At 34.5% G+C, this 26,811-nt stretch overlaps 2 protein-coding genes across 2 annotated transcripts in view; both read left to right on the top strand.

Annotated features, from left to right (window-relative positions):
- Window positions 1-4,777, top strand: part of LOC141298339 (TBC1 domain family member 12-like) — a 7,743-nt gene extending 2,966 nt beyond the window's left edge. The window contains exons 2-5 of the mRNA XM_073828838.1: window positions 257-385; window positions 1,898-2,007; window positions 2,616-2,874; window positions 3,679-4,777. Of these exons, the coding sequence (XP_073684939.1) occupies window positions 257-385; window positions 1,898-2,007; window positions 2,616-2,874; window positions 3,679-3,747 (567 nt within the window). The 3' untranslated portion in view covers window positions 3,748-4,777. The remainder of the gene's footprint in view (window positions 1-256; window positions 386-1,897; window positions 2,008-2,615; window positions 2,875-3,678) is intronic.
- A 401-nt stretch (window positions 4,778-5,178) lies between these two features.
- noc3l (NOC3-like DNA replication regulator) lies at window positions 5,179-26,793 on the top strand. The gene is made up of 21 exons (XM_073827841.1): window positions 5,179-5,290; window positions 8,412-8,622; window positions 8,707-8,839; window positions 8,919-9,076; window positions 9,162-9,218; window positions 13,121-13,251; window positions 13,332-13,493; window positions 13,773-13,866; window positions 13,947-14,122; window positions 15,761-15,889; window positions 17,476-17,607; window positions 20,017-20,097; window positions 20,189-20,289; window positions 20,379-20,451; window positions 20,534-20,597; window positions 20,671-20,742; window positions 24,729-24,910; window positions 25,012-25,140; window positions 26,263-26,360; window positions 26,449-26,533; window positions 26,614-26,793. The coding sequence occupies exons 1-21, from the start codon at window positions 5,282-5,284 to the stop codon at window positions 26,728-26,730; spliced, it is 2,394 nt and encodes a 797-aa protein (XP_073683942.1). The 5' UTR covers window positions 5,179-5,281; the 3' UTR covers window positions 26,731-26,793.
- Window positions 26,794-26,811: the final 18 nt, after the last annotated feature.

The following is a 26,811-nucleotide window of genomic DNA, read 5'->3' as shown; positions in this document are numbered from 1 at the left end:
GCTGCATTGTTTTTGATCAAAATACCATACAATTGTGAAATATTATTACTATGTAAAAGAACACTTTTCTATTTGAATATAATTTAAAATGTCATTTATTCCTGTGATCCAAAACTGAATTTTCAGCATCATTACTCCTGTCTTCAGTGTCACACGATTCTTCAGAAATCATTCTAATGTGCTGATTAGCTTCTCAAGAAACATTTCTGATTTATTATCAATGCTGACACGCATTTTGGTTTTATTTTGGCTGCAGGTTCAGGGAATGTCCTTCATAGCTGCTGTGTTGATTCTCAACCTGGAGGAGGCCGACGCTTTCATCGCCTTCGCCAATCTCCTCAACAAACCCTGTCAGATGGCTTTCTTCAGAGTGGACCACGAGCTGGTACTGTACCTACATATGCAACATTTTATAGACATTCAGTTTATTTAAATATTATTTTAATTTTAAAGAAACATTTCAGGTTCTCAGGACAGCATCTTTTACAGTTACAGTTTTTGATTCATAGACTTTAAACTAAGGGGCAAGATGTAGCTCTGCTGAATTTTACAGCTTTTTTGAACCATTTTGAGTGCTAAAAATAAAAAAGTGCCTGTTTTGCTTTAGCACATCACACTTTCTTACAAATTCTGATGCATTTTGTAGCACTTCTGGATTCAACAACCATTTTTAAGGTAACGGAGTCTTGTATCATCACTTAATGTGCAGAAAACTACACAAAGACATAATGTCTTCTTCTGAGCCTATATATATATTTTTTAAATTCTCAGTCCATTTTTACAGATTATCACATTATCTTGTCCAGTCCTGAGTGTAAAATTGCAGATAGTAAGTTACACTGCCAGTCAAAATGTTTTGGACAGTAAGATTTTTAAAGACGTCAGTGAAATTTTGAAATATTTTTTCTATTTGAAATAAATGTTTTCTATTTGAACGTATTTTAAAATGCAATTTATTCCTGTGATTTCGAAGCTGAATTTTTAGCATCATTACTCCAGTCACTTGATTTGTTCAGAAATCATTCTAAAATTCTGATTCACTGCTTAAAAAAACATTTAATATAATTGTTATTATATTACAGCTGAGTGGAAGTTTTTTTTTTTGATAAATAGAAAGTTCAGAAGAACAGGATTTATCTGAAAAAGAAATATTTTGTAACATTATAAATGTCTTTATCATCACTTTTGATCATTTTAAAGCATCCTTGCTAAATAAAATTTAATTCCCCCCAAAAAATAAATTAATTAATTAAACAATTATACTGACTCAATGTTTTTGAATGGTTTAGTGTATAATGTTACAAAAGCTTTTTATTTTAGATAATTGCTCATTTTTGGATCTTTCTATTCATCAAAGAATTCTGAAAAACTGTTTTAAATATTTATGATAATAATATAAATAATAATAATAAATGTTTATTGAACAACTAATCAGCATTTCTGAAGGATGATGTGACACTGAAGACTGGAGAAATTATGCAGAAAATTCAGTTTGATCAGAGGAATAAATTTCATTTTAAAATATATTCAAATAGAAATCCATTATTTAAATAGTAAAAATTATTTCACAATTTTACAGCTTTTACCGTATTTTAGATCAAATAAATGCAGGCTTGGTGAGCAGAAGAGACATTAAAAAATCTTACTGCGCAAAAACTTTTGACTAGTAGTGTACATTTTGAATATATTTAAAATACTTACTTTTTCCATGTAATATTTTGAGGTCATCATCAAATTGCATCATTAAATTAAGTAATATTAGGCCTTTTTGCAAATCAGCTGATTTCCCCCCTGAAATGCAGGGCTTTGTAGTTATTTCAAATCATATTAAATTAAGTTCATTTCTGGCTGAATTGAGTGGATTAGAAACATGTTTTATTTTTGTCTCCCTTATTAGATGCTGAAGTACTTTGCAGCATTTGAGGTGTTTTTTGAAGAAAACCTCCCCAGACTTTTTAATCACTTCAAGAGTTACAACCTCACACCTGACCTGTATCTCATAGACTGGTGAGTCCAAGAACAACCTTCTGATGAAGTTTTCTAGGGATGCACCGAAATGAAAAACCTTGGCCAAAGCCAAACAAAATTAAACAGTGGGCTGAAGGCTGATTACCGAATACGTTTTTTTCGTGTTTTTCCCCCCATGTATTTTGCCAAATTCTTTTCACCATTGCGTTAATTAAATAGCCAAAATGTGTTTTTTACAGTTTTGACTTGCTTTAAAAAAAAAAAATTACAAAACAACAATTAAAAAATATTTACTTAACACTGAACATATTTAACATTCTAGTAGACGTTATAGGCTACCAACAAAGCACAATTTAAGTTAGTAAAATAATGTTCTTTTTTAATGTTCATTTTTAAGACCCCACTCTTGAATCAGGCATGTGTTTTTAATGTACAGATAAATGCATCCTTGCTGAGCAAAGGAGAATGATATAATGAATGTATTAATAAAGCTGTTGTAATGATTGTTATCATTATTTTTGTATTACTTTTTTATTTTATTTTACAGAACAACGGTAAGCAGATGAGATTCCTGACCATGAAGACTAAACAAAACACCTGGATGCATTACTGTTGTTTTCAGTTTTGTAATATTTTTGTGTTTACAGGATCTTCACCCTCTACACAAAATCCCTGCCGTTGGATGTGGCGTGTCGGGTGTGGGACGTGTTCTGCAGAGACGGGGAGGAGTTCCTGTTCCGCACCGGGCTTGGGATCCTGCGGCTCTATGAGGAAGTGCTCCTGCAGATGGACTTCATCCACATCGCTCAGTTCCTGACCAGACTCCCGGAGGACACGCCGTCTGAACGCCTCTTCAGCTGTATCGCCAACACTCAGATGATCAGCGGCAACAGGAAGTGGACCCAGGTCAGTTCCTCTCTGTGTAGTTAAAGCGATCAACTTGTGGAGTTTGTTTGTGTGAAAAATGCAGGCAGGAAATTAAATGCAAATACACTTCCTGCTACATTTTGTTCTTTTCAGAGATTCTTTTGCATAGCTTTTATTAATAGATGCATAGTAAAATGAGTTTGTTTTGTGGAAAGGGCAGAATTTTCATATTTTCTGTAAACTAACCCTTTTATTTTGAGTATAGCTCACATTACAGGTGAACTTCATTCTTCTACAGTACATTGTGATGCATGTGGTGTTTCTTAAAGGGATAGCTCACCCAAAAATGAAAATTTGCCGGAATTAATTCATCCTCAGGCCATCCAAGATGTAGATGAGTTTGTTTCTTCATCAGATTTGGAGAAATTTAGCATTACATTGCTTGCTCACCAATGGATCCTCTGGAGTGAATGGGTGCCGTCAGAATGATAGTCCAAACAGCTGATGAAAACATCACAAGTAATCGAATCCAGTCCATCAGTGAACATTTTGTGAAACAAAAACCTATGTGTTTGTAAGAAACAGATCTATCAATGCAATTTAACTTTAAACCAATGCTTCTGGCCAAAATACCAACCATAATGCGTTATAACACTTCCTCCAGTGAAAAAAAAAAAGTCCATCCCCTGTTTTCACTTCACAAGACTGGAGTTTATTGTGATGTTTTTATCCGCTATTTGAACTTTAATTCTGACGGCACCCATTCACTGCAGAGGATCCATTGAGGAACTATTCCTTTAACGTATCTGTTAATTATTTCTCTTGTCTCTTTCTCTTCATCAGGTGTTTAATACTCTCATAAAGGATAAAGAAATGGAAAAAAGCAGCAGCCCTACAGTGAAAATCTCTTGAACTCTCACCATTTTTATATTTCCAGTTCTTGATTAGGAGAGGATTGTATAAAACAGGCTCAAAGAAATGAAATAAAGGAAAAGAAAAAGCTAAACTTGATTCCTTTGCAACCATGTCAGTATTACTGAAGTTACACATTCGTATGAAGTAAAAATATAAGCCTGCTATGAAAAAAATAAAAATACTCCACCAGCTTAGTCATGTACTGTACCGGATACCAGCATCAGGCTTTTTTCTTAATATTCCTCCTAATGGAGAGAACTGGTGCATATGAAGAAATGTGCATACATGCATACCATTAACTCATTTTATATGCTGAAGTTTATTTCGAAGCATATTCATTCAGAGCCTGTTTAATGCACTTGAGATTTTAATAATAGCATAGCAAGGTTCTGCGATTTTAAAAAATGTGATTTTCTTTTTAAAACAGGTTTTGTTTTGTAGAACAAGACCTTAATGAAGTGCAATAGAAATTGTAAGAAATAAGTCAGATGCAGTTAATAATGCAGGAATAATGCATAGAGTGTGTTGAGGTGTTTGAAAGCATTTTGCTGCTTCTTGCTGAGATTTATTGCATTTTAACTTCTTCTTTTAAAACACTAATATGTAGCTTGACTTTTAAAATGAATCTTATTAATGATAGTAAGACAGTATGTGAAGAATGCATTCAGAGATTTGTGTACTTAAAGTACACTTTCTAAAATGAACTGACATTTGCCAGTTAAAGAATAAGAATGTGTGGTGTGTTAATAAAATCTGTCATTTTTGTCTTTGTTTTCTGTTTAATTATTTGACCAAATGCATTGTTTATCATGGATTTGAACCCAGTGTCTGTAAATATTGGGTCTCGATTTGGTAATGTTGTATCTTGATGACAAATGTAAATTGTGTCATTATTTCTTGGTTTGTTTTCTACACACTCCTGGTTTTATTGTACAGTTTTCATACTCGAGTGAAGATAAATTGTAAATAGGTGAAATGTTTGACACCACAAAATTCATGTGTAAATAAATCTAAAACTACTATTATACTTGTTGTTGTTTCTCTTTTAATTCATTGTGACTCAAAATATGATTTGTGTTTTTTTATAGATGGATATTTTATAATTTAGATATGTTTGTAATATAGACAGCTTTAAAGGGATAGTTCACCCAAAAATGAAAATTGTGTGATTGAATTAGCTACTCACCCGTAAGACCTTCGTTCATTTTTGGAACACAAATTAAGAAAGTAAGGACATCGTTAAAATAGCCCATGTGACTAAAGTGGTTCAACCTTAATCTCAATAAAGCGACGTGAATACTTGCTTTACCCCAGATTGTGTTTTTGTATACGTTCATCGTTCATCCGGGTCACCAGATGGCGCTCAAAGTCAGCGTAACGTTTGTTTCTCCATTCACGCAGCTTTTCCCTTAGTTTACTTCCTGTCCATGTGGTGCATGTGTGAAGAGGGGATACTTACACTTTTTTTTTGGATTAAACTGGTTTACATATTTGAAACATCGTCGATTGTTGAGTCGAACCACAGAGCAAAATGGGCCCGGTAAGTTATTTTGTAACGTCAATTATTACTCAAACGAAAACGCCGAGTGTGTGTAATATTAACATTTTCTGTTAGCCATGTCTCTCAGCTTCAATGAGGTACTTCATGTACACTGAATTCGAGATTAAACAACCCTTGCTTTTTCATATATTTTACTTGTCAAAAGTGTGCCGTCTTATATACTATACAATACTAGTCTACTGTACTTATATAATGCCTTGGTGTCACATAAAACTACATTTTCAACCCCTGCTGTTTGATTAATATTATACATACTATCCTAGTTCTACCCCTATTTTACCCTAGTATACATGTATAAACACTTGTGTCAAGGCATACTAAAGTATACAGTCATAAGGGTCAGTTTTTGTAAAATTGAATTTATATTTGTAAGTTTACATTGATATCTGAAATAAATAAGCTTTCTATTGATGTAACTATTTGAAAATCTGAAATCTGAGGGTGCAAAAAAATCTAAACACCGAGAAAATCGCCTTTAAAGTTGTCCAAATAAAGTTCTTAGCAATGCATATTACTAATAAAAAATTACGTTTTGATATATTCATGTTAGGGAATTCACAAAATATTTTAATAGAACATGATCTTTACTTAATGTCCTAATGATTTTTTAACAACCCTAGCTTTTTCATATATTTTACTCGTCAAAAGTCTTATATACTATACAATACTGGTCTACTGTACTGATATAATTCCCTTAGTGTCATATCAAACTACATTTTTCAACCTCTGCTGGTTCGTTTCATTATTCATACTATCCTAGTTCTACTTTACCCTAGTATACCTGTATAAACACTAGGTGTGTCATATCAGAAATAGCATACTACAGTAATGTATACAGTACTATATGTGACCCTGGACCACAAAATCAGTCATAAGGGTCATTTTTTGTAAAATTGAGTTTATATTTATATTGAGTTAACATTGATATCTAAAAAAGATAAATAAATAAGCTTTCCATTGATGTAACTATTGGAACTATATGGAATCTCAAAATATTGAGAAAATCGCCTTTGAAATTGTCCACATTAAGTTCTTAGCAATGCATATTACTTATCAAAAATTATGTTTTGATATATTTATGTTAGGAGATTTACAAAATATCCCAATGGAACATGATTTTTACTTAATATCCTAATGATTTTTGGCATCAAAAATGTATTACAATGTATTTTTGGCTCGTGCTACTTATGGCTTCATATATTTTACTCGTCAAAAGTGTGCCGTCTTATATACTATACAATACAATACTGGCCTACTATACTAATATAATGCCTTGGTGTCATATCAAACTACATTTTTCAACCCCTTCTGGTTTGTGTTATTATACATACTATCCTAGTTCTACCCCTACTTTACCCTATTATACCTGTATAAACACTTGGTGTGTCATAGCATACTAAAGTATACAGTACTATATGTGACCCTGGACTACAAAACCAGTCATAAAGTGTCAACTGAATGTATACTGAGTTGATATTGATATCTGAAAGATAAAAAAATAAGCTTTCCATTGATGTAACTATTTGAAACTCTGAAATCTGAGGGATTACTGAGAAAATCACCTTTAAATTTGTCCAAATGAAGTTCTTAGCGATGCATATTACTAATCAAAAATTAAGTTTTGATATATTTATGTTAGGGAATTTAAAAATATCTTAATGGAACATGGTCTTTACTTAATGTCCGAATGATTTTTGACATCAGATATGTATTACAATGTATTGTTGTCTATTGCTACAAATATACCTGTGCTACTTATGGCTGGTTTTGTGGTCCAGGGTCACATGTAATCAACCTCTACTATATCACGTCATGCAGTATATAATGTAATGTCTTATACTAATAATGAACCTCTTATTGTTTTGTTTAATCCTTTGGCATTCTTTATTTTGACCAAAAGCAGTTAACACACAAACACACACACATTTAGTTCAATAATATTGTTCTTGCAATATTTCATATTTTAAAGAGATTCTGTGATACTAAGCAAGATTCGCCTGTAAATTACACATCATTTATTTCTATACAAAGTAATGCACCTGTTAAAAAAATCATTTTATACAGATTTTCAGTTATTGCAGTATTTGAGTAGAGCCTTAAAAGTAGAGCAAACTCATTTATAATACAATGATTTGAGGCAGATTGTCTAGTGAAAAACAGTAATACAAATCAAATTTTGGCATATCATATTATGCAAGCCAGCCTCTGAATTTCATTTAGCTTTTTCTGTCATTTTACACTGAGATATTTTTACTATTTAAACTTTAAATAGTAAAGTAACTGCTTTCTATTTGAATATATTTTAAAATATCATTTATTCCTGTGATTTAAAAGCTGAATTTTCAGCATCATTACTCCAGTCTTCAGTGTCACATAATTCTTCAGAAATCATTCTAATGTGCTGATTTGCTATTCAAGAAACATTTTTATTATTGTTGTTATCAATATTTAAAACAGTTGAGTACATTTTTCTTTCATTTTTTTCAGGATTCTTTGATGAATAGAAAGATCCAATGATCAGCATTTATACAGCTTTTTTATACATTTGTTTTTTTATATTTATACATTTGTTATAGCTTTTGTAACATTATACATTATACCATTCAAGCTTCAAAAGTCAGTATATATATATATATATATATATATATATATATATATATATATTGCTTTTTTAATATAATGTTATAAAAGATTTCTGAACTTTCTACACAATTACAATAATACGACATGTTTTTTAGCCTCAAATCAGAATATTAGATTGATTTCTGAAGGATCATGGGACTGGAGTAATGATGCTAAAAATCAGCTTTGAAATCACTGGAATAAATTGGAATTTGAAATATATTTAAATATATAACTAATATATTCAAAACGTTATTTTACATAGTAAAAATATTTCAAAATTGTACTGTTTTTGCTGTACTTTGGATCAAATAAATTCAGGCTTGGTGAGCTGAAGAGTTTCTTTAGAAAACATTAAAAATCTTATTTTTAAAAAACTTTTGACTGGTAGTGTATAAAGACATTATGTCTTATGTATGATTGTAGCTTACACTAGCATGCATTATTTCAATGTACTTTCGTGTGTCTTTCACACAAGGCTTCCAAAAAGAACAAGAAAAAGAGGCCTAGCTTCAGAAAATTGCTGAAAACCAGCAATCTGAAGCTAGAAAACAAAGAGAAGAATCGGCAGTTTAAACAACAGAACTCGGCTAAGAAACAGCGCAAAGAACAGAGAAAAATTCAGCAAGCCATTACTGATGTCTCCCACAAGCCCCTCAAACCCCTGGAGCGCTATAAGAAGAAGCTCGGTAAGAGAAACTGTTTTCAGAAGTTTTTATATGAACTCTCATGCTGTGTTAGGACAGTGTTGTAAAGTTGATGTATCATAACAGTGGGGGAAGAAGAAGAGGACGAGGAAGAGTTCCTGGAATCTCTGCCTGTAGACATGATGGACGAGGATGACTTAGAACAGATCAAAGCCATGGCAAAGAAAGCTTCCTTTCTGACTCGAGACATCTCATCTAGGTAAGCAGCAATGTTTAAAACAAATGACTTGACGTTTATTTCTCTGCAGACCCATTTTTCCTACTCTTTTCTTTTGTAGTGCTCCAGTACATGCCAAAAAGCGCAAGTCTGAGCAGCCGGTGCCCAAGTATGAGAAGATGCCCAGGAAGATGCAGCTGGAGGAAGAGAAAGAACTCATTCATCTGCTGCCCATCAAAGACAAGCACGGTCTGATCCCTCAGACCATGGAGAAACCCGGTGTGTGTTGGCACATGACTTTCAGTGAATGCTGTGGTGCTAGAGAGGATGATTTGTAAATAAACTATCTACTTGTTTCCTCTAGTTGTGCCAGAGGCTGAGGAAGAGGAGGAACCAGTGGACCAGGATGAATTTAATAAAGGTTGGTGTGGATTTTTAAAAAAATGTCTCAAGAGTGTTTCAAAAAGTGCTATAGTAGTTTTTGTTGCCATGTCATGTTTTAGGAGACAAAAAGTAATCCCATTGATGCAAAATTTTAGGTTTAAGTTAATATTTTTAGTTATGTATAAGATTTTTAGTTAATATTTTGATACTTTAACAACATGCAGTACCTTGCAAAAGTATTCATACCCCTTCCTTTTTTTATGTTGCTGCCTTGTTAAACTGCTTTAAATTTAAATTACCTTTTTTTTCTCCACATCAATTCCATACAATATGATGACAAGGCAAAAAATATATGGTTCCATTGCATATGAATTTAACCCCTTATCTGGGACAGTTGAAATTTATCTCAGGAGCATTCATATTGTTTGTAGATGTTACTACACTACGAGTGTAGTTAACCTCTAAATTCAATTGAATGGGTATGATTGGAAAGGAACACATGTCTTAATAAAAATTCTAACAGCTGAAAATGCATTTCAAAGTGAAAACCAAGCCCTAAAGTCAAAAAACTGCCTGTAGAGCTCAGAAACAGGAGTGCATCAAGACAGATCTGGGCAAGAGTTCAGAAAACATTCTGCTGTATTGAAGGTTTACAGAAGCATGTAGCCTCCATTACCCTTAATAGAAGTAGTTTAAAACAACCAGCATTCTTTCTAGAGTTGGCCTCCTGGCCAAACTGAGCAACTGATAGAGAAAGGCCTTGGTTAGACTGGTGACCAAGAACCTGATGGTCACTCTAGTTGAGGTCCATGATTGTAAATGCAGATGGAAACTTACAGAAGGACAAACATCACTGCAACACTCCACAGATCTGGGCTTTATAATGGTGTGCAAAGACTCAATCCTCTTCTCAGTGAATACACACAAAACCACACTGGGAATTTGCAAAATAAAAAGCACCTAAATGTCCCTCAGACTGTGAGAAACAAGATTCTCTAATCTGATAACCCTCAATTCCAAGCATCATGTTTGAAGGAAACCAGGCACTGCTCAACACCTGCAGAGTACCATCCAAAAAGTAAAGTGTGCTGGTAGCAGCCTCATGCTGTGGGACTGTTTTTCAGCGGCAGGGACTGAGGGTCTCATCAGAGTAGAAAAGTTCAGTGCACCAAAATATTGAGATAGACTTAAAAGAACACAAAACTTTTTTTGGAAATAGGCTCATTCTCCAACTCCCCCTGAGTTAATAAGTTTTACCGCTTTTAAATCCGTTCAGCCATTCTCCTGTTCTGGCGATATCACTTTTAGCATAGCTTAGCATAGATCATTGAATCCTATTAGACCAATAGCATCGCGTTCAAAAATGACCAACGAGTTTCGATATTTGTCCTATTTAAAACTTGACTCTTCTGTAGTTATATCGTGTACTAATACCGGCAGAAATGTAAAGCTGCGATTTTCTAGGCCGATAAGATTAGGAACTACACTTCCATTTTGGCGTAATAGTCAAGGAAGTTTGCTGCCGTAATATGGCCGAAGCAGGCGCAGTAACTACAGAAGTGTCAAGTTTTAAATAGGACAAATATCGAAACTAGTTGGTCATTTTTGAACGCGATGCTATTGGTCTAATAGGATTCAATGATTTTTTCAATGGATTTCAAAGCGGTAAAACTCAACTTATTGACTCGAGTTGGAGAATGAGCCTATTTCCAAAAAAAGTGTAGTGTTCCTTTCATAAAAAAACTAGTCCAGAGTGTCCACAACCTCAGACTGGGCAGAAGGTTCATTTTCCAACAGGACACTGACCCTAAGCACTAGGGGTGGCACGGTACATGAAAAAACATTCGGTTCACTTGTCTCGGTTCGGAGCGTGTGTGCATCAAACGGTTCAACGCATCCTAAATGTTGCCTCGTGCACGTAGTGAGTGTCCTTTTTGCGCGAAATAAGAGGTGTGTGTGGACCATAGACTGTAAAAAAATATGGACGTAGGATCCGTGACGTCACCCGTAGGATTCTGAAGCGCTGTTTTGAAGCTCATAGTGGGCGGGAGTCGGCCGTCGCCATCTTGGAATCACGTCACCTCCGTGTTGGTTTCAGTAGAGAGAGCGGGAGGTTGCCGCTTGGTGTGGAGTCTGTGGACATACAGACAGTAAAAGCCAAAGTCCCTTTAAGGCAAGTCATGTCACTCGGCGGCCATCTTTGAAACACCTCTCGGGCAGGCAAGTGCAGCTCCTATCTCTTTGAATGGGGAAACATCAAATTCTCCAAAACTGTTCACCAAGCTTACGATTAAATTTCATATTTTAAATCTCCAAAGAAAACCAACAAGAACTGCCTCATAAATATGGTTCCTTGTGCTCTAATAGCGTTAAAAAACGCTTATCTTTTCCGGTTAAATGAGCCAGTGCGCATGCGCAGTACTGAGCGCACGTCTTAGAGCACCGATTGTTTCTATAGCAACCGGGACTTCTAACGGCAGCTGCAGTTACGCACTGACTTTACTAATCAACGATTGGCTCTTTCACTAAGAAGGCGGGGCTTTGCGGCCATAATGAAAGTTGCATTTTTCCCCATTCAAAACCATACGAGTGACACGTCTTGGGTATTCTATAGTCTTTGGTAAAAGCGGAGTGCTGCAGGTTACGTCATGTAGAGAAATGGCAAGTGGGAGAGATAAGGAAGGATGCGCCAGCGTCGTATAAGGGGCCGTTCACATGTAGCGTCTTTTGCGCGCTCAAGTTCATTATTTCAAATGCAGACGCGCGGTCGTTTTTTCCAGGCGCGTCCGCTCCGCATCGAGATAAAAACATCTCAACTTTTTAGAATGCCGCAGGCGCACCGCAGGTCATGTGACATGAACCAACCAATCACTTGTTTAAAAGACAGAGCTTAAAGAGTTCCTCTCTTTTTCTTTTAAAAGATAAAATTTTTGTAAGAGCTACACTGAAGTTGGCAGTTTGATAAATGCAAGTTAATTCTTCAGGTCAATCTTTATGTGCTAAAAAGGCACATAAATTCCTGTAAAATCAGCAATACACATTCTCCTGTTTTTGCCAAATAAATGAAAAGCATGTCATCAATGTCTTCTCTCTTACTGTATCAAAATCTCCCCTAGCTTTCCCCTAGCTAGAGATGTTCCCAATAATGTGCTTAAAGTCAAGTCCAGTTCAGTTTGTGCATGATTACATGATATAATTTTTTTTAATAATGTGTCCTAAATTGTGGATAATTAAGCCACATATCATATGCCAAAGTAAATTTCTGGAGTGTTAAAGATTAAAAGAAAAAACTAAAACAAGAACCGTACAGAACCGAAAACCGTGGCCTAAAACCATGATACGAACTGAACCGTGGGTTTTGTGAACCGTGCCACCCCTACTAAGCGCACAGTAAGAGTGGCTTATAGACAACTCTGTGAATGCCCTTAAGTGGTCCAGCCAGAGCCTGGGCTTGAAACCAATTAAATATTTCTGGACAAGCCTGTAAATGTGCATCTGACTTTGCCCCCAACCAAGCTGACAGAGCTGGAGAGGTGAAGAATGGCAGATAATTGCCAAATGCTGATCTGCAAAGCTTGTCGCGTCATACCCCAAAATACTTGAGGCTTTAAAGGTGATTCAGCTGAGTACTGCATTGAGGGCATGAATACTTATGCAATGTTCTTCAGTTTTTTAATTTTTAATACATTTACAAAGTTACAAAGTGACAGTTCTGTTTTTGCTTTGTTATTATGGTGTATGTAGTGTAGATTGATGTGGAAAAAAGTAATTTAAAGCAGTTTAACATAAGGCCGCAGCATAACAAAGCGTGAAAAAAAAAAAATCAAAGGGTATGAATACTTTGGCAGGGCACTGTATTTGCATGTTCACTGTTCTCTGATGTTGGTTATTGGTTACATGACATGCATGACATTTCTGATTTTGTTTAAATAATACCAGAAGAGGAACCAGAAAGCCTTGCATTGTTAAGTCCTCAGGAGCAAGTCGAGCTTCGCTCTCAGAGACTAATGGAGAAGAAACTGCGCATCGCGAGTCTGTCATCAGCAATACTCGCAGATCCACATGTGAATGTAAGACCGTTCTTCACAATGATCTTCTAGATTTAATCTGTATTCTCGTCACATACATGATGATGTTATACGTGTTTCAGATCAAGAAGCTGAAAGAGTTAAGGGCCATGCTGATGGAGACAGACCCATGCATCGCAGTCACTGTCAGAAAACTAGTCATGGTGTCTCTCATGGAGGTGTTCAAGGACATTGTGCCGTCATATCGAATCCGACCACTGACGGAAGAGGAGAAAGCCACAAAGGTGCAGTGCCACAGTGTTAAATGTTAATTTTCTTCATCTTTTGGGCAGAAAACAAAACACAGTACTATTCAGTACTATTCTAATGCAAAGTCTAATACAGAAAAAGCATATCATTTGGCAGATTCTCCGATATTTTACTTGAAGAATTAAGAATGTATTCTGCTTTATCGTCAAAAGTATTTACAGAGTTTTTAAAATCATATTAAAGACTTTTTGGATACGTGGACCCCAGATCAATGCATTATATGACCCATTTAAGCATTTCCCCTTCTTCTCCAGGTGAAAAAAGAGACGATGCAGTTGAGAGAGTTTGAGCAGGGTCTCGTCAGCCAGTATAAGTTTTACTTGGAAGATCTGGAACAGACAATCAAAGGTATATCAAGTGCTCTGTGCTGTTAACTTTCCATCTCTCCATTGGTTCTCATCATGACCGAAAGATCTGGTTCTGTTTAGACTGGAAGCAGAATAAGGAGAAGAGAAGTCAGGCCGTGTCTCTTCAGAGTTATAAAGGTCTTGCTGAAGTGGCCATCCGGTGCATCTGTGATCTCCTGGTTGCTCTGTCACACTTCAATTTCCACAACAACATCATAGTCATGGTGGTGCCTTTGATGAGCGACCGCTTCTGGAAGGTCAGTCCGCTAGCGATATTTGCTGGAAAGACTCAACATTTTGAGGTTTCAGGGCTCTACGCTTACTTTTCTTTTTAGGAGCACTTGTGGTCCTAACTAAAAAATGTAGGCGCACAGGCAAAATTTCAGAAGCACATTTCAAACAATAATCAATAAAATCTGAAAAAAAAAAAATTGGCCTTCCTATTACGAGGTGATATTTGATTCCTTTTTGTTTTTACCTTTGTAATGGCATTTTTCTAAATTTATTAAAAGTATATAATCTTTTATGTCAATTTATTTTACATTTTCTAATTAAAACAACAGAATAAGAACAAATAGGATACGAATAAGTTCAATCAAATGAAATTAGTATTACCAAAATTAATTTGTGCTACAGAGGTGGCACAGAAAAACACACTGCTTGTACACTGCAAAAACTGATTTTCTTACTTTGATTTTTTTGTCTTGTTTCCAGCCAAAATATCTAAAAATTCTTAAATCAAGAAGGATTTTCTTGACAAGTAAAAATTATTGTCTTGTTTTTAGAAAATAATCAAAATTAAATGTGTTTTTGCTTGAAACAAGCCAAATAATCTGCCAATGGGATAAGAAAAATAATATTTCATTTTGTTTTTTCTGAAAACAAGAAAATAATTTTTACTCGTCTAGCAAATCCTCTTTGATTTAAGAATTTTTTGATATTTTGGCTGGAAACAAGACAAAAAATCTAAGTAAAAAAAAGCATTTTTTGCAGTGTAGGTGTATTTTCATAAGTTTAATGAGGCTCAGAGGTGGCACGAGTGCAATCAAATTCATAAAATCATGTTGAGATTAATGTTTTAAATATAACATTTTGAATGCAGAAATATTAAATGATTTAAACAACTAAAAAAGATACTTCAAATGAAACTAAATCTCCCAGCAGGTGGCGGCAAGACACTGATTTAATTACTGAATCATATCATGTCATTTGATTCATTTGAACAGCTGATTCATTCAGGAATAAAGCAAGTGACTGTCTTTATAAACAGTAAATTGAACCATTTCACTGGATTTGTTTGAAAACGCACGTTCGTTCATTAACAGAACACCACAGTGTTTGAATGGAGATGTGCAGCGGCTCAGTTGTGACTTGCTTTAAACTATTTTTGACAACGAAATAGAACAAAATCAGGCAAAAGTGTCATAGTCAGACAATGTAAGTCACTTAATAATAACTTCTTGTTTATTTATCTGTTGTATCAAATCAATATCTCATTTACAAACTCCCTTAAAAATGATTAAAAGCTACCACTCATCTTAGTTCATTGTAATCTCACAAAGTTCCATTATATTCAACAAAGCGCTCTATACTGCACAATAAAACTCATATATACACTCTACACTTTGTTTATAAAAGGATTCGTGAGATATGTCTGCGATACATTACTCAACGTTGCAAAAACATGTAGAAACCATTGAAGCTCCCCTCAGCGCAAACACAAATATGCTGATCAGATCAGTTGCACATGGTGCTCCTAAGTATTTTATCTTAGTCGCACGCAGTAGATTTCAGTTGCAAATGTGAGTGAAATGGTCGCAGCACTGTAGAGCCCTGGGTTTGCTTGTGGAGAGTGTCATTTAGATGATGTTGTTGATGTTTTGTTTTGCGCTCAGGTGTCTGAAATGTGTTGTGAAGCCATCAGCAAACTGCTGAAGCAGGATAAACTGGGTCAGGCCTCATTAGCGGTGGTGAAGGTCATCTCAGGCATGGTCAAGAGCAGGAACTACAAAGTCAAACCTCAGGTACAACCATCACACTGTGTTGATGTAACTCTTTAACAGTCCAAACTCATTTTTCCTCATCTGTCAGTGATGAACCTGATAATTTACTCAACCCCATGTCTTCCAAGATGTTCATGTCTTTCTTTCTTCAGTTGAAAAGAGATTAAGGTTTTTGAGGAAAACATTCCAGGATTTTTCTCCATATAGTGGACTCTAATTGGAGCTGATGGGTTGGAGGTCCAATTTGCTGTTTCAATGCAGCTTCAAAGGGCTCTACACGACCCCAGTCGAGGAAAAAGGGTCTTATCTAGCGAAACGATTGGTCATTTTCTAAGAAAAAAAAAAGCTTGTCTTGCACTTGCTTTCTACATAATACGTGAAGTCGTGGATGTGCAAGATATGGATTTGTGGTTAAAGTATACAAATTATTATTATTATTATTTTTTTTTTAGGAAATGACTGATTGTTTCGCTAGATAAGACTTTTATTCTTTGGATGGGATCATGTATAGCCATTTGAAACTGCAATTTGGACCTTCAACCCGTTGATCCCCATTGAAGTCCACTATATGGAGAAAATTCCTGGAACGTTTCCCTCAAAAACCTTAATTTATTTTCAACTGAAGAAAGAAAGACAAACATGTTGGGGGTGAGTAAATTATCTGGACATTTTAATTCTGGAGTGAACTAATATTTTAAAATGTACTGTTTACTTTTTAAAGCTTGTAAATGGTTTAAGCTTTACTTTCAATCAAAGAACATTGTCATATTTGGACCTTTTCTACTTTTTTTTTTTTTACTTTTTGTGATTATTTATGAATTGTCAGTAAGCTATGACACTTATGTTATGTTTTTTTTCTGGTTAGTGTCATTGAAATATTATTTATTGTTTTTATTATATATTTTAATATAATAAAATCTATATTAATACATATAAAAAATTATATTTTCTATTGTTTTTAACAGTAGTTATTAATATTTAACGTTTTTATTTTTCATTTTATTTTTACCGTTGTTTTAAATTCCAAATTCCAGAACAGCATTATTATAGCTAACAAAAACTAAAACCATGCAAAACATATCATTACTTGAAATAAATTAACTTAATAATAAATTACAAAAAAAAAAAAAACTATAAAAAAAAACTTAGCCAAGGCAACATTTCTCATTTTACTAAAAATAAAAAGTAAAAACATGTAAAAATGTTAAATATTAATAACAACTATATATATATATATATATATATATATATATATATATATATATATAGTTATATATGATTTTATTGGCTCACATCAACTGTGAAACTGTGACTTCACATATGTGTTAAAGGAATAGCTCACCCAAAAATGAAAATCTTATCATCATTTACTCACCCTCGTGTCGTTCCAAACCTGTTTAAGTTTATTTCTTAAGCAAATAGTTGTTGGTGCCTGTTGAATTTCATAGTAGGGAAAGAAATGCTGTGGAAGTCAAAGAGGACCATCAACAGTTTAATTACCAGCTTTCTTCAAAATATCTTTTACGGTTTATGATGGTTTATGGCATCTTGATGCAGATGTTTTGAATGGCTGATTATTACTGAGGTTTTTTGCTGTGAATGCACAGGTGCTGAATTGTCTCCTCTCTCTGAGAATAAAAGAAGTGGAAATGAAGAAAGACACAGCAGACACTGCACCCAAAAAGAAGTTCATGTCCTACAAGGAGAAGAGGGCGAATTTGTCCAGGATGCAGCGGAAGGTTTGAGCTGAATGTTATTTCATGATTTGAAGTTGTGCAGTGGTATCGGGTCAATAAGCAGTCTCTTCTGCTCGCCAAGGCTGATGAAAAATACAGTAGAAACAGCAATATTGTGAAATGTTACAATTTAAAAAATAGCTATTTTCTATTTTAATATATTTTCAAATTATAATTTATTCCTTTGATGTCAAAGCTGAATTTTTAGCATTATTACTGCAGTCTTCAGTGTCACATGATTCTTCAGAAATCATTCTAATATGTTGGTTTGCTGCTCAATATTGAAAACAGTTGTCCTGCTTAAATTTCTTTTAAATTTTTTTTTTTTATATTTTTCATGATGCATTTGTTGTCCGAATTCTTTAATGAATATAAAGGTCAAATGAACAACATGTATTTAAAATAGAACTGTCACTTTAGTGTAATTTAATGCAGCTTGGCAATAGGGCTGGGCGATATGGCAAAAATGTAATCTCGATCATTTTTTCCCATATCGAACAATAACGATATATATATTTCGATATAAGCTGTTGATGTTGCCAGCTTTAAAATAGTATCCCAACAATGACTAAAGCCACAAAAATTAAAGGGTTCATTAAATTACATTTATTACATTTACGTTTATTAACAAAAACAGATTACAGTTTTGGCCTTAAAAATTAAAACAACTTACTAAAATAAATTAAAAAATAAAAGTTGTGACGGAGTATGGTAAATGAGAGTAAATGTACAAAATGTAAACATAAAATTATTGTAAAAACATAATTTGTAACTCAATTATTTATTTATTTATTATTATTAACACAATTGTTTATTTTCTCTGTTATAGGTTGAGCTATTTAAATTAGAGGTAACCACTGCATTTTGAAACAATCTACAGTATAAATAACAAAAAATTACGACACAGTTCTTTCTTAATCGTATTAAGTGCAGACAATTCTGCCATAATCAAAGTAGGCCACTCTCTAAATATTCAAAATGCAAATAGAGACCGAATATTTCAAGCATGATACAGAGCTATAAACATACACAACCTATTATAGCCTACATACTAATAACAGCCTAGATATGTCATGTAGCCTAATTTGCGCGCATTGGGGAGTCACTCTCTAAACAAGGGGGATTAAAATAGCTTTTGAATGCGCGTGCGTTTTTTGCTTTCGGTTTCAGTTTTAACAATCGCACCGAGCTGAGAGTCACTTTTCAGATAGCCAAACCACTTATATAACAGAATTCGTGCTACCTTTTTTGTCAACAATTTCAACATCTTTGGATAATAACTCGAGGTTAGATTCACTTTCGTCGCTGCTTCCACTCTTTTTTTTTTTTTTTTTTGAGTGTGTCGTCCTGGTGTTAAGTTTGCTTCGCAAAGTGCGGTAGGAAATGAACTTTGTACTTTGACGTGCACACTCACGCTGCACGCTGATTGGCTGTTGTCGCATATTTCTGCTGTGTGATTGGCTCTTCGATTAATCCATATCGAGCAAAAAATGCCTAGAGCTTATCATCGTTATTAACATCAATTTTATCTCGATTCGATATGATATCGTTTATCGGCCCAGCCCTACTTGGCAATATTAAATTGTTAATTTCTTCTTGAACAGTAGTGTACATTTAATATTTCTATACTTGCTTTTAATCAGTTTTATATTGTGCTATTGATTTGATCATCTGTTTCCTTATAAAAATTTTGTTTAAGTGCACAGTATTTTTTTTTTCCCAAAATACAGCTCGTTTCAAATCAAATTAAATGTTTAATGATTACACTACCAGTCAAAAGTTTTTGAAGATAAAAAAGTATTAATTCCTATCATTTATTTCCAAAAAAATACTGACTCCAATCTTTTTAATAATATGGTGTATAATGTTACAAAAGCTTTTTTTGTTTCAGATAAATGCTGACCTTTGAATCCTGAAAAAAAAATTACCCAACTGTTTTAAATATTGATCATTTATAATAATAAATGTTTCTTGAACAGCAAATCAGCATATTAGAAAGGATCTAGAAGAAAATTTTGAAGGCTCAAGTGACACTGAAGACTGGAGTAATGATGCTGAAAATGTAGCTTTGAAATCACAGGAATAAATTACATTTTAAAATATATTAAAATAAAAATCTGTTATTTTAAATAGTACAAATATTTCACAATATTAAATTTTTTGCTGTATTTTGGATCAAATAAATACAGGCTTGGTGAGCAGAAAATAATTCTTAAAAAAAACTTAAAACTTATACTGTTCAAAAGCTTTTGACTGGTAGTGTAAATTTAGTCTTTATGAAGAATTTTTTTAAATGATTGCAAAATACACTTTCTGAACCCAATCTGCTGAAAAACTGCTGTACCTATAAGCGTTGTTTTTTTCTGTTTTCTCTGTTTTGCAACCTTAATCCAATATTCTTGTCCTTAACAGTGGAAGAAAGCAGAGGAAAAGCTGCAGAAAGAACTTCTAGAAACTGAGGCTTCAGAGAGCAAGGATAAGAAAATTAAATTGGTGAGTCTTACTACAGTATATGGTGATCATGTTGAGCATTTCCAGGACCTTATATAATGTATATTCACTTTCATCCATTGTTTGACTCTAGCACACAGAGACGCTGAACATTGTGTTCCTCACCTACTTCAGAATACTAAAGAAAGCTCAGAAGTCCGCCTTACTGCCCTCCGTTTTAGAAGGTCTTGCAAAGTAAGACATGTGTATAATTGACTGTAATAAAGCATTTTGGTCACTATTCCTCAGTGTTCCTCATTAACAGTTCAAACTGTTTCCTGCAGGTTTGCTCATTTGATAAACTTGGAGTTCTTTGATGATTTGTTGGCAGTGCTCTACGGCCTCATCATGTCGGGTGTAAGTACTTCGAGTTCAACCAAAAGCATCTGCTTCATGTCCCATTTCATGCATTAACATCTAAGCATTGTCCTTTTCTCAGGATCTGACGGTTCGCGAGAGCCTTCACTGCATCCTTACGTCCTTTCATGTCCTCTCAGGACAAGGTCAGTGCCGCCACAGCTCTAGTTTTGCAAACATCCCGCCCTCACTGAGCTAAGATTCATCTCTGTCCAACAGGTGATGTCCTCAACATCGACCCTTTGAAATTCTACAACCACTTATACAAAACCCTGCTGACGCTGCACGCAGGTAAGATCTCCAGTGTCTTTTTGTCCTGCACATGCAGTGACACTGGGTTATTTAATATGAGCAAGAACATCCATCACTTGCCGACTTTGGTGTCCTAGACATTTATTTTTAAGCATTAGATGCACAAATCCAGGGTTTATTTGCAAGACCCATTCAATAGACTCAGCAGGTCTTAAAAAGTCTGAATTGACGTTCCCCAAATTAAGTGCTTGAAAGGTCTTAAATCAAAGCAGAAAGTCTTAAATTCATGGCATTACATGTTACTCACACTAAAATATATACAGTGCCCTCCACTAATATTGGCACCCTTGGTAAATGAGCAAAGGTGGATGTGAAAATAAATCTGCATAATTTATCCTTTTGATCTTTCATTCAAAAAATTCAAAAAATTCGAACCTGTCATTGAAGAAATCAACAGAACCTAGGGCTGAAATCTCATTATGAAATAAATGTTTTTCTCTAGTTCACGTTGGCCACTATTATTGGCACCCAATTATTGCAACGTCCTTTTCCCAAAAAAACATCTCTGAGTTTTCTCCAACACTGTCTAATGAGTTTGGAGAACACCTGACAAGAGATCAGAGGCCATTCCTTCAAACAGAATCTCTCTCGATTCTCCAGAATCTCTGTTTTTCCAGCTTCATGTTGGTGCTTCTTCTCTTCAGTTTCTATACAGGGTTGAGGTCAGGGAACTGGGATGGCCATGGTAGAAGCTTCATTCTGTGCTCAGTGACACAATTTGGTGTTGATTTTGATGTTTGTTTTGGATCATCGTCCTCCTGGAAGATGCAACCATGGCCCATTATAAGATTTCTAACAGAGTCAGTCAGGTTTTGATTTTTTATCTGCTGGTATTTGATAGAATCCATGAAGCCATGTATCTAAACAAGATGTCCAGGACCTCCAGCAGAAAAATAGGTCCACAACATTAAAGACCCAGCAGTATTTTTAACCGTGGGCATGGGGTACTTTTTTTTTTTTATCCCTGTCTGCACCAAAACCATCTGGAGGGTTAGCTTCATCTGACCATAGTAGCCAGTCCTGTTTGAAGTTCCAATCATGTCTGACAGGTGAATATGCTGGAGTTTGTTTTTGGGTGAACCAGGAGGATTTTTTTCTTGAAACCCTCTGGAACAACATGTGGTGATGTAGGGGCTGTTTGATCAACAAGACTCAACAATTCTCTGCAATTCTCCAACTTTGATCCTTGGAGAGTCTTTGGCCACTCAAACTCTCCTCCTTATTGTGCATTAAGGATGATATAGACACACATCCTCTTCTAGGCAGATTTGTAACATCTTTAGTTGATTGGAACTTCTTAATTATTGCCCTGATGGTGGGAATGGGGATTTTTTTTTAATGCTTTAGCTCTTTTTTTACAACCACTTTCTATTTTGTGAAGCTCAACAAACTTGTTCTGCACATCAGAACTACATTCTTTGTTTTTACTCCTTGCGATGGATGATTAAGGGAATTTGGCCTTTGTGTTCCTCATATTTATAATCCTGTGGAACAGAAAGTCATGGCTGGACAATTTTATACTCCTTGCCACCCTGGCGTGCTAAAAAAAATTCAATATTAATGGGAATATACTTCAGAGATATTTTGCTTAGACAAATTTCTAGGGGTGCCAATAATTGTGGCCAATGTGAACTAGAGAAAAACAGTTATTTCATAATGAGATTCCCCCCATTTTCCATAGTTTTACTTCAATGAAAGGTTAGAATTTTGTGAATTTTTCGAATGAAAGATCTGAAGGATTTATTTTCACAGTCACCTTTGCTCATATTTACTAAGGGTGCCAATATTAGTGGAGGGCACTGTATATATCTTCCTCAGTGTTTTGTCTATTTCGTGAATTCAGTTGAAATGACCCTAGACTATTATTGAACATAACATTTACAAATTTCATTAGCTATACTTCCATCCTTATATTTATATGCCAATTTTGATGGTATAAAACCGTAAAATGCACATTAAAAATATATAGTCAAACCAAAAATGATTCAGACACCAGATATAATTTTTTTTAAAAAAGTTTTAGAGCAAAATAAAGTAAATTGTGACATGATACCCAAACTATCTTCATACAGTGGACCACCAGTATTTTTATATATAATTATTTTTGGTCCCACTTTGACCTGACCATGTTTTGCTTAAGTGTTTTTTCTTTAATTGCTAATGCCACCTTTTTACACCACAGACTGAACAAAATTAAGCATTGCTTGGCAATTAGTCAACAAGGTATTGATAGTGGTGTAAATATTCTCATACTAACAGATTGTAATTAATTACATACCTTTCTATGAAAGTTATCTGACATTATCAAGTTGAATTTGTTCTGACGCAGTTTAACTCTGAGCTCTTGGCATATTTTATTACCATTTTATAAACTATAGTGAATAAACTGTCATAATGTGAGATGTTGAAGGTGTCTGAATAAATTTTGGTTTGACTGTATGCTCAATTGAAGCAGATATTTTTTTTTTTCTTTAAGAAAATATGTCTGTATATGTCTGTAATGTAGATTACCAAAACATTAGAGTAAATTCCTAGATCAACAAAAAATGATGTGACTTTGCCTCAACAGATCATGTGATTGGACTAACCACAGTGAAAAAAAAACAGTGTAGGTTTTATGTTGTAACAATTTTCACTCACAAATTTCTACTGAATTTCACAAATAATTACAAAGATGTGCAAGAAACACTTTAACATGAAATCCTGAAGTAGAAAGACTGAAATAGTATTTTCTTGTCAAATGTACTCCAGTAGTCTGGTCTTATTCACAACTTTGAGAAATCCTTTTTTATACTGCAGTGAACTAATCTCAGTGCACACTATCTAATATATGCCTGAACCAAAGTCTGTGGAAGCTTGTTTCTGCCACAGGATTAAAAAAAAAGTAATTGGAATTTTTTATCTCACAACTTTTATAGCTAGATATAAAGCCGCAAAATTGTGAGATAAAAAAATAACAATTACCAATTACCAAAGAAATGTGCAAAAGTGATTTTATGTCCATAGAAAGCACATCAAATGTAAGTAAAGTGTCTACTTTTAAGGTTTCAAATACATTTTTGGAGAATAAAATGTCCAAATTTAGTTGAAATACATTGTTACATTGTCATTCAGTAAATATCAATATTTCTGTAAAAACTTAAACAACATTCTTATTCTGACTTGTACATATTCAAATATATAAAAGAATAAGGGTGCATATTAGAGTTTATTGTGTTTTAAATGAGTAACAAGTCTTACTGACAAATAAGCAAAACCTAGGATAGTGGCACATTTTAAAAATGTAGAATTACAACTAATTAGTATTTGGGGTGTAAGCAATACCTCTTTTAATATGTCATAAATTGATTTTTGTTGTAAATATGCCTGACAAGATTGTTACACTGAATGACACGTTAGTGGATGTCTTCTGTAAATTAGGGAAAAATGTATGATATTTATTTTTTGCTCCCGAAAACTAAAACAAAAATGCAATTAAATTAAACAGAAAACTTTTTAATATTTTTTTTGGAAAAACAACCATTTTATTTGTTTTTATGCTCGAACTCTTTTTACGTCTTTGACCCATAAAAAAACTGAATTATGAAATGTGAGCTCAAAAGCATTTGGAAAAGGAAAAAGTCAGAACTGTAACATAAATACTCAGAATTATAAGAATGCATTGAAATTGTGAGATAAAAAGTCACAATTACTGTTGCATAAAAAAAAAAAATGTAATTAAAATTTTATATAATCACCTCCCAGAACTGTTTTGCACGATTGTTGCTGTTTCTCCTCTGTGCAAGTAAATATTATGTAGGAAAAACATAGTCACAGGCTTTTCCAAACTCTTTACGACTGATTCTCTGTGGCAGTTTCTCAGGAAGAGAAGGTTTTGTTCTCTTGAACACATTAGATGGGATTTGTAAATATTTATGTGACATTCCAGTTTGGATGGAAATAAATATGGTCTGAATCGGCTGCAGGAGAAACGAATGACAACACTGCGATCGTGCTGCGGTGTCTGGACATCATGCTGACCAAACGCAGGAAGCAGGTGACTCTGCAGAGGGCGCAGGGCTTCCTGAAGAGACTGAGCACCCTCAGTCTGCACCTGATGCCTGACTCCTGTGTGGGCATCCTGGCCGCCAACAGGACGCTGATGCATGTGAGCCAATGCTCTTCCTTTCATTACACTAATGGAGTCCTTCATGTTTCTGGTTTCTGAGGTGAATGTGTGAGTTAATTGTGTATGTGGTTTTTGTGTAGACCTTCCCTAAGTGTGACATCCTGCTGGATAATGAAATGCAGGGCAGTGGTGTGTATCTGCCGGAGCTGGATGTGCCTGAATACTGCAATCCTCAGAACACCTCACTGTGGGAGCTTCACTTACTGAAGGTATAATTTTTAAGTATCATATTATATGATTTAGTAATTTATTAAAAAGGAAAAATAAGTTGCACCTAGGGCTGGGCGATATGATCATTTCATTTAATGGAAACAATATATATCACAATATGTGACCCTGCACCACAAAACCAGTCTTAAGTAGCACAGGTGTGTTTGGAGCAATAGGCAAAAATACACTCCATTTTTCTTTTCTGCCAAAAATCATTAGGATATTATGTAAAGATCATGTTCCATGAAGATATTTAGTAAATTTCCTACCATGAATATCAAAACTTTTGGAGAGTAAGAACTTCATTTGGACAACTTTAAAGGCGATTTTTTTTTTTTTTTTTGGATTTTTGATTTTTATTGCACCCTCAGATTGCTGATTTTTAAATGGTCCTATCCTAACAAACCATATATCAATGGAAAGCTTATTTATGCTTTCAGACGCTGTTTAAAAATCAATTTCAAAGAATTGACCCTTATGACTGGTTTTATGGTCCAGGGTCACATATAGTTATTTTTGCTTTGAATAAGGTCTTTATGATATCACCAAAAATACAACAGCAGAACAAGGAAATAAATGCTACACACATTTAAAGTAAAAAAAAAAAAAATTACCTTGCAGAATCTGCAAAATGTTAATTATTTGATAAAAATCAGAGGACTCGTTATTTTTTAAGTTTAGATGTTTCACATAAAAGACGTTTTCATATAGTCCACAAGAGAATTTATAAAAATAACCCCATTCAAAAGCTGGATTCTTAATACTGTTACCTGAGTTTTGTTTGAGTCCCTTGTTTGTCCTGAACGGTTAACCTGCCTGCTGTTCTTCAGAAAAATCTGTTAGGTCCCACAAATTCTGTGGTTTTTAAGAATTTTTGTGTATTTGAACCGTTTCCTACAATGACTGTAAGATTTTGAGATCCATCTTTTCACACTGAGGGACTCATATGCAACTATTACAGAAGGTTCAAACACTCACTGATGCTCCAGAAGGAAACGCAATGCATTAAGAGCCAGGGGGTGAAAACTTTTGAACATTGAAGATGTATCACAAAAGTTGTGCAAATCTGTGGAAACATACCTTCGGATACTGAAGTAACAGGTTTTAATGTGTTTTTTCAGACACACTTTCACCCTATAGTGAGGAAGTTTGCGGTTCATCTGATGAAAGGTGCCCCTAGTGAAGGTTCAGGTGCTCTCAACATGGAGCTCAGCAGAAGGTAGACACTACGTCCTCTTTTTTTAATGGCTTATTTTGATTAAAATACATATGGAGATTTTACATCATTTTTCATTGTAATTCTGCAGGACTCCAGTACAGCTGTTTGAAGACTACAGTGTTAAAGACATGACCTTCAACCCTCCTGTTGCAGGCCCTCCCACAAAGAAAAAGGTATTTTTCCCCTCCAGCTCACTAAAAATGCTTTAATACTTCTATTATGTTCTAAATAATGTTCTTCTCTCGTGTTGCAGGAGCATTTCACAATTGGTGATGCGATTTTAGACTCAGAGCTGAAGGCGCAGATTGATGCTGCTCTTCAAGACGAGAGCGAGCAGAGTCTAGACTTCACATTACAGCAGGAAACATGAATGTAAATTAAGACCTGAAATGCTGTTTTGTATCTGTTTATGTAAAATAAATGCTCCACGATACCAGCAGTCTTTTATTGA

This window comes from Garra rufa, chromosome 22, assembly GCF_049309525.1.
Source record: "Garra rufa chromosome 22, GarRuf1.0, whole genome shotgun sequence".
Classification (NCBI taxonomy): domain Eukaryota; kingdom Metazoa; phylum Chordata; class Actinopteri; order Cypriniformes; family Cyprinidae; genus Garra; species Garra rufa.
Note: the sequence above shows the minus strand (reverse complement) of the source record. Positions and strands in the feature narration are given on the sequence as shown.